Source organism: Labeo rohita, chromosome 20 (genome assembly GCF_022985175.1).
Source record: "Labeo rohita strain BAU-BD-2019 chromosome 20, IGBB_LRoh.1.0, whole genome shotgun sequence".
In the NCBI taxonomy this organism is placed as follows: Eukaryota; Metazoa; Chordata; class Actinopteri; order Cypriniformes; family Cyprinidae; genus Labeo; species Labeo rohita.
In genome coordinates this window covers 22963577-22976730 of record NC_066888.1, presented here as the reverse complement: position 1 = coordinate 22976730, position 13154 = coordinate 22963577, and the positions used below count along the sequence as shown (strand labels likewise).

General features: G+C 34.9%; 1 protein-coding gene across 1 annotated transcript in view; it reads right to left on the bottom strand.

Moving 5' to 3' along the window:
* The window catches only part of vsnl1a (visinin-like 1a), a 39190-nt gene that overhangs the window by 22065 nt on the left and 3971 nt on the right, over positions 1 to 13154 (bottom strand). Inside the window, exon 2 of the mRNA XM_051138972.1 lies at positions 7736 to 7902. Within this exon, the coding sequence (XP_050994929.1) occupies positions 7736 to 7897 (162 nt within the window). The 5' untranslated portion in view covers positions 7898 to 7902. The remainder of the gene's footprint in view (positions 1 to 7735; positions 7903 to 13154) is intronic.

Below are 13154 nucleotides of genomic sequence, written 5' to 3'. Positions count from 1 at the left end.
TGACCTTTGAGCTGGAGAGAGCCGCTGTGCCCGCAAGCAAGGCACTTAACCCTAGGTGAATATGTCAGATAAAAAGAAAAATAGGAATCACAAGCCCCCTTTCACATGTTCGGCCAATCGGCCAATCAAAGCCCTCCTCTGAATGATGTATGACGCATTCACATCCCAACTGACCATAGATCACAGGCAAGCACAGCACTCTGCCGGCAGGAGACCTTGAGGTGACATTGGGAAGAGAAGCACCGGGCTGCTGTAGTGACCGCCAGCTAATCAAGAGAAACATCAGAGCATTTTCCAGCCGCTCAGCCATCGCACGTCACAGGAAGTCATGTGGGGGAGACAGCGGTCAACACATGAATACATATGCTAGCCTTCAAATGATAGTAAAGAAAATGATCTCCAATAGATGTAATGTGTTTATGCAAAGGGTGGGAGGGCAGCAGGGGTAAAATAAAATAAAATAAAAATGTTTTGGCAACCCATCTGGCCCAATACAACAACACTGTCTCAACCAATGGTGTGAGTAAACATAGGGTGTGTTTGGTTTGATGCATCATTTTTGCAATTCAGTTTGGTGATGCTAGCAACAAAAATACACATTTCAGCTTAAAATTAGTTAGTGAGATATGCATAAGCTGTATCTGTTCTAATTAATTTTATTAATAAGACTTTTCCACCACTGCTTAGACCTCTGACCCTGTGCGTACCACTGATACACTACTGGTTATGACTCAAGAGCATTACTTCTTTCCTGATATTATGTTCATTCTCAAAATTAAGTACACTGTCATTATCTAAAAATAAAGCTGAATGTTTTTTAAAAACCCAATAATATTAAAGCCTTTTTAATGTGTGAGTCATACACCGCCTGTGTGAGACCAACAACTTTTCTTGTAAAAAAGCCATTATGATGATGATTATTATTAAATATATCAATGTGAAAAAATGCAATGAACTGATAGTCTGGATTTATGATAATGATGCTAGAAATACGAAAAGAATGCAACTGAATAATAAGCCTTGTTATCCCTGATAGGTCATCTTACAAGAACTGTGGATGGGGAATAAGATGGCGTCCTATTGATCGGAGGGAGGCAATTTGTCTCCTTCTCCAAGACAACCTTGTGTGACACCGAGGTCCTCCATCTTCTCCACAAAGCTATCATTAAACAAAATGGATACTTCAATAAATCCAGATTACGTAGGTCATTCGTTATCGCATTCCGACACGAGGGACGCTTCCACTTGTCTGCTACTGTACGTAAACACATATGGACAGTTGTTCATGTCACATCTGACATTAAGGATCCTTTTGGTCGGTTTCACTTCGTTAATGTAATCTGATTTAACAGCAAAAACTATGAATCAGAACATTCGTTTTTTCTTCAAACATCATCACACCATGTATGAAAGAAGATCACTGGTGATGCCAGTTAAAATTTTAAACAAAGGAGGATCAAAATTTCCTCTTGTTGTGTGTACTTTTCTGTACTGAGTATTTAAGTCTATATTTGACAGACAATCTAATTAAACACAGGAAGGGATGAAAAATTCCCATGATGCAGTTAAAGTAACATGCTATTTAAAGTGATGTCTCCTTTGTGCTAGAAACAAAGCACTAGAAACTCTAGAAGTCTGCTTTGATTTTTCTGGCATCTTTGTGCACACAAAACAAGTGCAAAAAGAAACAGGTCTAGACAGCCTATGCATGTCTGTCATGCTCAGCATGGGAAAATGAAAGTGCACTAATTTTAGAAAATCGGCTGGTTGTGACTGCAATTGGAAGTCAACTTCAGAGATGTGCCTGCTGTAACAGACGGTGTGTGTGTGTTTAACTGTGGTTGATCGACAGAAGAGGGCAGTGACACACAAACATAAAATAACTTTAAAACCGCATCAAATGCGTTGATGAGCAGTTTTAGTACTTGTGTTGATGCTTTTCCTATATAAATATAAATTTCAACGGAACATTGCAAGAGTATACACCTTTTTCCTGAGTAACCAATGAGCGGCACCATGAAGGATTCTAACTTCCGTTTGGGTGCTTTCATGTTCCAGTATCCATAGAAATCCATGTTAAAACGGGGTAAAAATGTACTGAATTGAAACTTTTTCAATATAACTATGTATAAAAATATGTGCAGGTTTAACATTATATTATCAGCTCGGAAAATATGATAATTTGACTAGAAACACCAGAGACCGGAAATGTAATGCACCGCTCCAGTCAAGTGAGAAAAAGGTGGATACTAAACTGGTATACTTAAAGTCTGCTAAATTGGAACAACCAATCTAAAGCACTTTAATTGTGCGGAAGTAGTGCTGAAGTCCAACTAAAGATATACTTAAGTATATTATATTGTGCTAAAGTGAAAGTATACTTTAGGTACACTTTCAATTTTTAGCATTTAAAGACTGATACTATTTAAAGATCATACAATCCACATCAGTGGTGGCATTAAAACATATTTTAGGCTTGATATTAAAAAGTTGAATTATTTTTATATCAGTAAGTCTCAAGTGATATGTCAGTAAATATGGTAATAGACTTGGTATAAATATGGTAACTATACTTAGTATAAAATAAATACATTTTAAATCTATTGCTTACTAGGGTAATTTTTTAATCTTTACTTGAAAGAATTTAATTTAAAACAAAAATAATTACAATTTTAAGAAGTATTATCACATTGAAATTTTACCAATAGTTATAATAAATCAGTCAATTATTTTGAAATATATAGAACACTACAATAAGGACCCATTAGCTACTGTTAGTTAATGCAATACTTTCGTCACAGGATTTATTCATCTTTGTTAACATGAGTTAATAAAAAAAACTTAAATTTTTAGTTCATAGTCTATTGAATAATATTAACAGCTACAATGTTAATTACTATTACTATAAAGTGTTACAGTTTTTTTTAATCAATTGTCAGAAATACACTATCCATCCACCTTATTTTTGCCGTATGAGCAGACGTGTCCATTGGTAAATTTTATGAGTCTGAGGTTTATGAGAGACTGGCTTCCAGTCTCATCCGCACCCAGCTATTTTTAGCCGTACAAAACAGCTTGTTTTGCTGCTTGATATTGCAAATTGGTGTGTCTTACAATATTATTTTAATGTATTATCTTAATTATGAACACACTGGTTTGTAGTGCAAACAGTTTTACTGTTTTATGCACATTTTTATTCTTCCCGGCTAATGAAGTCTCACCCATAGGCTTACTTCTGTGTTAAAGAATAAGGTGGATATACGACTTCAAGTATTTTGGATCAAATTAAAAAAAAAAAGATAAACACTTTCATGTGATGAAGAAACCTTTTCATCACCACATTTTCATCCATCAAATGAAAGAAATTTTAAGACTTTAAGATGTCTAGCCACATCATTGTCTATGTGACACCAGGGCCGCAAACCAGACGTCCTCCTGTCATTCCACATTCATGTGCTGTTAGTTCAGATCAGGGCCGATGTTCGATCCACCACAGCTTTCCGTTTGGCCACAAGATGAAGGTCTGAGCTGTCTGGTGAGGGTGATGTAACAGACTGGTGTCAATAATGTCCCCTGCATACTCCCATCCCCCTTTTACTCAAGAGATTTACTATCACATTTTTGCGTCCAACCAACCACCCCATCACCGTGTATGTCATCTCTTTAACTGCCCATTAGATTTGAACACGCTGTGTTCAAGTGTTTCAAACCTAAAGTCCATTACACAGCACCTCATCACTGTTGTCACAGTACCAACATCTGAAACCACAGCAAACAATCCAACACCCACAGACAAAGGGATCACTTTACTGACACCATGTACAGGCTTCGTTTCTGGATACTGCTAGCAGATTAATCACAGAGGCGTCGCATCCTTAAGGTTAATAATTTCCATTGTACTGTAGTTAGTGTGGCACCGTTGGAGTCTGATGGATATGCACGGAGGTATTTTGCCATGGAGTAAAATGCTAAGAATAGAATGGGAACTTTGCCACATTTTGTCTCCTTAAATAGCCAGCCTTTTCAACGACTCCACGTTCCATTCCATTATTTACATTGCTCCACATAGGGGATAATGTACAGTCTGTTGTTCAAACCCAATAAACATATACAGTCAACCAATAAACCCTGCCAATATTAGGAGGGGTCTTGTGTCACCCTTAAAGCGTTTATTTTCTGATAATGACCAGCTGGCTGGTTGTTGTCCTATTATTTCATGGCTACTTACTGAAAAGTAAATATATGGATATGAAACACTGATATTGATTATCATAATATACACAACCATTTAAAGGTGGCATATCATAAAAATATGATTTTTTCCATTTTCAAGTGCTATAATCAGGTATCTGAGTATTTGAGGTACAAGCTGTAAAGGTACAGCCATATTCTGGAAAAGGGGGCGGGGAGCAGCAGCTCATTTGCATTTAAAGAGGCATGCATGAAAACAACGTGTTTCTGCTTCCACTCAAAATGGTCATTTTCAAAATGATATAATAAATGATCTGTGGGGTATTTTTAGCTGAAATTGCACAGGCACATTCTAGGGACACCTGAGACTTATATTACATATTGTAAAAAGGATAATAGGTTTCCTTTAAAAGTTTTACAATTTAAAATATTAGCATTTAAAACACCTATTTTCTATTTTAATATAATATTTCACAATGTTGCTGTTTTAACTGTATTTTTTATCCTGCCTTGTTGAGCATAAGAGACTTCTTTCATTAAAAAACCATCCACAGTCTTTTAAATGGAAGTGTGTATATTATTATTATTATTATTATTATTAGTAGTAGTAGTATTATTATTATTATTTGCAAGCTTATCCAGCTCTCTGTGTCTCATACTGGTTCCTTTTCCATTTAATCACTCTAAATTTATTGATTGTCCATTCAGAATCACATATTAATAACATTATAACATTTGTTTGATAAGTGTCTACAATGTAATAAAAATGGCTACAGTAAAAACCTGTTAAATGGCTAACGGTAAAAGACAGTAAAATTTACAATGAATAATTTTTTTGTTTGTTTAAATAACTCTTTCTTCTCAGTTTTGTGCATTAGGGTTGTATGTTACATCTATTGTTGTTAAATTAATGTTTATTGCATTATTTCAGTTTCATGTGTGTTACCACAATGGTGTTTAGTGTTTGTGTGAATGACACTGTGCACCTTCTATATATGTTAATATTTAAAAGCTGTTTGTGATGGGCTTTGATTCATCATGTGACATTCTCATCACCACCTGCTTTTGGTGGTTATCAGTGTATTACAAAGGTACAAAACAGATTTCAGTACTTCAGTAGGTTGGTACATTAACATTAACATTATATCATAATATCAATTGATTACGGTATTTACCTGTAAATTTAAATGAAAATCGTCAAATGTAAAACGCTGCTACTGTATTTTTTATGGTAAAATTCCGACAACCACAGCTGCCGTTTTTTTTACCGTAAATTGTACGGAACTTTTTTTTACAGTGTACATACCATATCACCCTTTGATGCTTATTTTACCAGCAGCTGGCTGGTAATTTTCACTATGTTCACACATAGCAATAGATACGGCTGTGTAATTCTATTCCTGCTCATAATCTGTTCTGATATTTTTCAAACGTCTATTATTTAAGATGCACTCGTTATCAATAGGTGGATTCATGTGATCACCATCTGACCCCAAAGATAATTACTGTACAAACTGTATCATATATCTGCAGATAATACAGAGAGCGGTTCCTTTATGCATAGAACTGATCTCATCCCCAGTCTAGTCTGGCAACCTATTATTGAAAAAGCATGAATCATTGAAAAGATGCTAAATTTAGCAACCAATATGGCTTCCACAAAAACAGAACGAAAGACAATGCCAGCAGCCTCCCATGCTTTGCCCATACAAATCATGCTTATTTCTGGGCTCAAATTATTCCCTCTTTAACTCTATACAGAGGAGCTCAGATTATTGCCTCCGCAACTAGAAAAATTATATTGGTATAAATATAGCATTTCAAATACCTTATACCTGATAAGTGGTAAGGAAAAAAGGTCATAATTGTCATAATTTGTATCCATATAAAAGTTTTGCAAATAGTGTTCATTCTAAATAAAATATCCACCGTTATTGGTTTCAACAGTTATTGGTTCATGCTGGTTATGTAAAAAAAAAAAAAACAGTCATAAGTGTCAGGGTTTTTTTTGGTAATTAAGATTTATGCATTATCTGAAAGCTGAACAAAGCTTTCCACTGATGTATGGTTTGTTAGGATAGGATAATATTTGGCTGAGATACACCTGTTTGAAAATCTTGAATCTGAGGGTGCAAAAAAATCAAAATATTGAGAAAATCGACTTTAAAGTTTCTAATGCATTCTAAGCAATGCATATTACTAATCAAAAATTAAGTTTTGATATATTTACGGTAGGAAATGTACAAAATATCTTCACGAAACATGAGCTTTACTTATTATCCCAATTATTTTTGGCATTAAAAAATATATATATATTTGGCTATTGCTACAAATATACCCGTGCTACTTATGACTGGTTTTGTGGGTCACACATACTGTTATACTTTCAGGATTTTATTTTTAGAATTATCTAAATAATTATATTGTTTTATAATTACATACAATTACATACAATATATGTATATAATAAGCATAAATATATATATTATATATATAATATGTAATATAATTATACTTAGTGTTTGTTAATATTTTTAATTAGATATTATTTTTATATTTTCTACTTTCAAAATTTTAAAAAAAAATTTTTTGTTGTTTTAAAAAAGTTATTTTTTTATATAGTACAATTCAGCACTATACAATTACAGAGACTAATTCAGCAGCGTGTACAAATAAATAAATAAACAAAACATGCTACATTTATTAAATTAAAAAGCAAGTGGGATGATTCATCACTGACCAAAGCAAATCACAAAACACCTCCTCCCTGCATCCCTATGCCACAAGCAGCGTAAGTGTCAAAACACACACACACACACACACACACACATTCAGTCCAGTACACAGGAACTCAGCGCCCTGCTAATGTGAGGTCATCCATTTCCTCTCGCTTGAATTTTAATTAAACTATCTCAGTGATATCTTTTTGCCATCCCTGATCACTAAAAGGTTTGGTCTACAGTGGGTTTCTGTTATTTCTTTACATTTTTAGCCAATCTGAAAGCATTGTGGTTTCTGAAGTGAGCTGTGAGACCTGTGGTTATTTACTCTGGCTGTTAGTAGAAATGATCTTGCATAATGTTTTTACATAATTCATATTCATATTATGCAGCAGGTAGTGTCATGTTATAATTGGAACCGCAAGGCTGTACAGTAGATACCCACGAAGTGTTATCTGCAGTAAAATGTTTTCTTTACCAGAGAGTCAAAACTGTTATAGGCTATATATCTTCACAAATCTAAATGACTAAACTACTAAAGAGAGTAAAACCCATCATGACAGCAACTGTTAGTGCTGTTAATGCCATAAAGAAGCCAGCCATATGAATAGCCGGCGAGCGTAGCCCTAGAGATCTGAATTGAGTTTGGTGCCAGTTGTACATCAGACGATCCAACTCAGAGTGACTCAGAGGGCTCTTCCAGTCACTTGTAAATCACACAGCGCATCTGATGTACTCCTCAGTGACCTCTTCAGTCTGGAGCAAGACCAAGGAAAAGCCAGCACATGTAGGGAAGTGTATCACAGAGCGACTAGCGTCCCTACCTTAACATACAGCTGCTGGAACTCGTCCAGGTTGAGTCGGCCACTGGGGCAGTCCTTCAGGAAACCTTTGTACCACTGTTTGAGTTCATGTTCATTAAATTCTGTGTTCTTCACCAGGTCCTCCATTACCTCAGGGGTCAGCTTGCTGTTCTGTTTCCCCATGGTGTCTGCAAGGCACAGAAATCAAAATAGCTATGATCTCACTTTGCCTAGAGCTGTAGTTCATTTTAACGGCATAAACTGTATAAACTGTATAAAGGTTGTTCCAGAACATTTTTTGTCTCTCCCATATACTAGCATTCAGTGAGTATGGTAATATTTTTTATTTCTTATGCTTACCAAGGCTGGTACAGTACAGTAAAAATACAGTAAAAACAGTAACATCGGGAAATATGATTTCAATTTTCCATCTTAACATATATTATAATTTAATTTATTCCTGTAATGGCAAAGCTGTAGCAGCCAATTACACCTTCAGTGTCTTCAGTGTCACATGATCTTTCAGAAATCATTCTAATATGCTGATTTGCTGCTCAAGAAACATTTTTCATTATTATCAGTTGTGCTGCTTAAAAGGATAGTTTACCCAAAAATGAAAATTTTGTCATTAAAGGAGTAGCTTACTTCCAGTACAAAAATTTGCAGATAATGTAACCCCGTTGTCATCCAAGATATTCATGCCTTTCTTCACCCCTGAAGATATTATGTTTTTTGAGGAAAACATTTTAGGAATTATTTCCATATAGTGGACTTCAGTGGAGCCTGTGAGTTTGAACGTCCAAAATGCAGTTTAAATGCAGCTTCGAGGTCTCTAACCAATCCCAGCCAAGGAATAAGGGATAACTTTTTAACCTCAAATACCCATCTTGTTTAGCTTTGGCTCTGTGTAATCGGGGTCAATACAGTCAGGAAACGATTTTGAAGTTGGAGGAGAAAATGAGATGGGAGTTTATCGACCTACCCTAACTGTATTGACCCAGATTACATCAAGTACACGTACGCATCACAGAGCTAGACAAGATGAGCATTTGAGGTTAAAAAATATAGAAATTATTTTATTTTTTTTTTTTAGAAAACGACAGATCGTTTCGCTAGATAAGATACTTATTCCCCGGCTGGGATCATTTAGAGCCCTTTGAAGCTGCATTTAAACTGCATTTTAGACACTCAAACTCTGAGGTGCCATTGAAGTCCACTATATGGAGAGAAATCCTGAAATGTTTTCCTCAAAAAACATAACTTCTTTACGACTGAAGACAAAAAGGCATGAACTTCGTGGATGACAATGGTGTGAGTACATTATCTGTATATTTCTGTTCTGGAAGTAAACTACTCCTTTACTTATCCTCATGTCATTCCAAACCTGTAAAACCTTCATTCATCTTCTAAACACAAATTAAGATATTTTTGATAATATCTGAGAGGTTTATAATCTGCGTCAGCAGCACCACACGTATGCGTTGTGGTACCCTCGTGAACGTGTGTCAAAAACTGACACGAAGAGAAGCAATTGTTGAATGAATTTGTTATTTTGGTTTTCTTTATGCACAAAAAGCATTCTCGTAGCTTCATTAAATTCAGGTTGAACCACTGATGTCACATGGACTATTTTATCGACGTCCTTACTACCTTTCTGGGCCTTGAATGTGGTAGTTGTGTTGCTGTCCATGCAGGGTCAGAAAGTTCTTGGATTTCATCAAAAATATCTTCATTTGCGTTCTGAAGATGAACAAAGGTCTTGCAGGTTTAGAACGACATGAGGGTGAGTAATCAACTGCTGAATTTTTAATTTTTGGGTGAACTATTCCTTTAATATTTTATTTAATTTTCCAAAGACAACATTTTCATTTATTGGTGAACTGTCCCGTTAAGATTTTTATGGAAACTGTGATACATTTTTCAAGATTCTTGAATAGAAATTTCAAAAGAGCAGAATTTTGAAAAACTTATTTTTACTGTCACCTTTCATCAATTAAGCCCATCCTTACTAAAAAAAAAAATAAAAAAATACAAAAATTTACTGATCCCAAACTTTTGAATAGTACAGTATAATTATCAACACATTTGTATTTACAAACCCACACAGAATGCTTAACACCTTAAAACTCAGACAGAATCCACTTCATGATCACCTTCAAAATCAAGCATGAAAAGGAACGTTTCACAGAATGGTCCATACATTTGTTTAATTAAGTGCCAGCTCAAGAAGGCGTCCTTCTATATTCTGGATCCAAGGTTTCTTCTTTATCTTAAAGGAACAGTTTACTCAAGAATGAAAATTCTGTCATTAATTACTCACCCTCATGTCGTTCCAAACATGTAAGACCTTCGTTCATCTTTGGAACAAACATTAAGATATTTTTGATGAAATCCAAGACCTTTCTGACCCTAAATAAACAGCAGCAACCACCACATTCAAGGCCCAGAAAAGGAAGTAAGAACATGGCTAAAATAATCCACGTGACATCAGTGGTTCAACCATAATTTTACAAAGCTACAAGAATACGTTTTCTGTGCAAAGAAAACAAGAAAAACGTCTTTCTTCAACAATTTCCTCTTATCCGTGTCAGTCTCAGCAATGCGTTGTAAACGCGTGATCGAAAACGGAACGACATGAGGGTGAGTAATTAATGACAGAATTATCATTTTGGCGTGAATTATCCCTTTAAACATCATATGGAATATATATATATGCTGTCACAGTGCTATACAAATTTAATTTAATTGAAGAAAATGGGATATTAATTCATTTTGGCTAAGCGCACAACTAAAGGTACATTGCAAGCAGGAATACTCATTTCATAATTGATATCATGGCTAAAATAAAACTAAGCAAGCCGTGTAGTTGAATAAATATGATGGCTTAAGTCATTGTGGATTATATCATTTCATAATGGCTGATTACATTTAAGTGGGACAAACACACCAAATTTCTAAGACCAGTGAAGGTTCTGCTGCAGTGTTTTTTCCATTAACACAAAGCCGTTCATACAGTAGTCTTAGCGCAGAAAAAATGAGAAGGCGCCTAGAGAATGTTCCAGAATAGACTGAGACAGTAAATAATATCTCACCAGGCATGAGAGCATTCTCATAAGAAATCCCCTATTTCAGCTTATAATTATTATTACAAATTTATCTGTCCCTTTGGAGGACGAGCAGTGTTTTATCCTGCCCACATGCCTATAAGAGCGGCCCCGAGCACTTTCCCTCTAGATGGCTGTCACACACAGTGTGTGCGCGTTACTGTCAGGGAAATGGGTTAATTAAACAAAGCATCATACGCATAATTACCAAAAGGTCATCACATCCTAAGCTTCAACGTGACATTTATTTTTTTTTTTGCAAATTGAAAAAGCCTGTCTTTCTGTTACATTAATAAAGGATACAATGAATGCACAGACAGAGAGAAAGAGAGACGGAAAACATGGCAGCAGTGCTGCGGATGAAATGCTGAGTAATTCTGCTGCTTTTTAATTTCTTCACCGCTACTAAATCATAGACGAGCTCTCATCACTCTCATAGAGGCTCACGTAAACACTCGATAAGAACATTGCGCTTCAAAGTTCATTACAATTAATTTTCAGTCTGAGACTGACAAACGAGCAGCGATGCTGACGATAATGAGTACTAATTTAGTTTCCCACACAACAGCATTTTATTTTCAAGCAAATGGCTGAGTAAAAGACACATGTCTTGATTATTCTCTAAAGACATGAATGCAGAAAATACTATTAAACAAACATTTACACATTTTATACATGGTAAAAATGAGGCCACCAAACCCAGATTGTGAGCCGGTGAGAATTTAAAGGAAGGAGCACAACCCGTCTTGATCTGCAGACTGCACTGGAGTCCTTTTTCCTTGGGGAATACCTCTCTTTATGAGGGATCCACCCATGAGAAAAAAGCACAGCATAGCAAATTCAGAGTGCTAAAAACAGCTGCCCTGAAACTGACTATGAATCAGCGATAATGCATTGGGCGTATAGCTCGTTCCCATTCTGTGAGCGTGATTTATGATACCCAACTAATTAGACGATCGGCATCGTTCCTAATTGAATCCTCGTCCAGCTGATCCCTCCATTGTCAAAGATTTACATGATTTCTGTCAAGACGCAAAATTAAAGGTTCAAATGATGCAATAATTGGTGAATAGGATTGGGGAACATGTGACGAGTTCAGACGCAAAAGCCTCTAAATCCATCTGATGTATTTCTTTAAAATTAGCATTTCTTTCTTGGTACTTTCTATGTAAGTACTGGTACTTCTGATTGGGCTGAGGCTGGAATTTAGTGAGTTTGAAGTAAAAGTATTTGATGGACATATAATATGTGTCAGGAGCATTCACTCAGTATCATTATCTTTTTGACCGAGATGGTTTTTAGCTGGTTTTGCATCTGAATTATTCATGTTTTGTTCTCTTCATTTTAAAGATTTACAGTATTTCTTCCAATTAAGGATGGAATAGTTTACTCATAAATTAATATTCAATCATCATTTACTGATGTCCTGTGAACACCGTATAACTTTCTTAAGAAATATCAATCTCACACAAAGCTATCATATGGCATTTTTCCACTTTTTGGAGTTTTACAGCCTGTGGTCGCCATTGATTTTTACTGTATAGAAAAGAGCAGGTCAAAACAGTTTTCTTTTGGTGTTCCATTGAAACAGTCTCTTCTGCTCACCAAACCTGCATTTATTTGATTCAAAGTACGGCAAAAATAGTAAAAAAAAAAAAAATTAAATAACTGTTTTTTATTTGAATATATTTTAAAATGTAATTTATTCCTGTTTCCTGATTTCATTTTTTAGCATCACTACTCCAGTCACATGATCTTTCAGAAATCAATCCGATTTGCTGCTCAAAAAATATGTATTATTATTATTATGTTAAAAACAGCTAAGTAGAATTTTTTGAGGTTTCTTTGATGAATAGAAAGTTCAGAAGAACAGCACTTGAAATAGAGATATTTTGTAACATTATAAATGTCTTTATTATCACTTTTGATCATTTTAAAGCATCCTTGCTAAACTGACTCCAGGCTTTTGAATGGTAGTTTATAATGTTACAAAAGCTTTTTATTTCAGATAAATGCTGATCTTTGGATCATCAAAGAATCCTGATTTTTTTTTTTTAACATTGATGATCATAATAATAATAATAAACGTTTTTTGAACAGCAAATCAGCATATTAGAATGATTTCTGAAGGATCATGTGTGACTAATGATGCTGAAAATTTAGCTTTGATCATAGGAATAAATTACATTTTAAAATATATTCAAATAGAAAGCAGTTATTTTAAATAGTAAAACATTAAAAATCTTACTGTTCAGAAAATTTTGATTGGTAGTGTATTTTGAGATAAAATGTCACATCATATCATAATATTTATCATAAAATGCAGGTCAATGGTA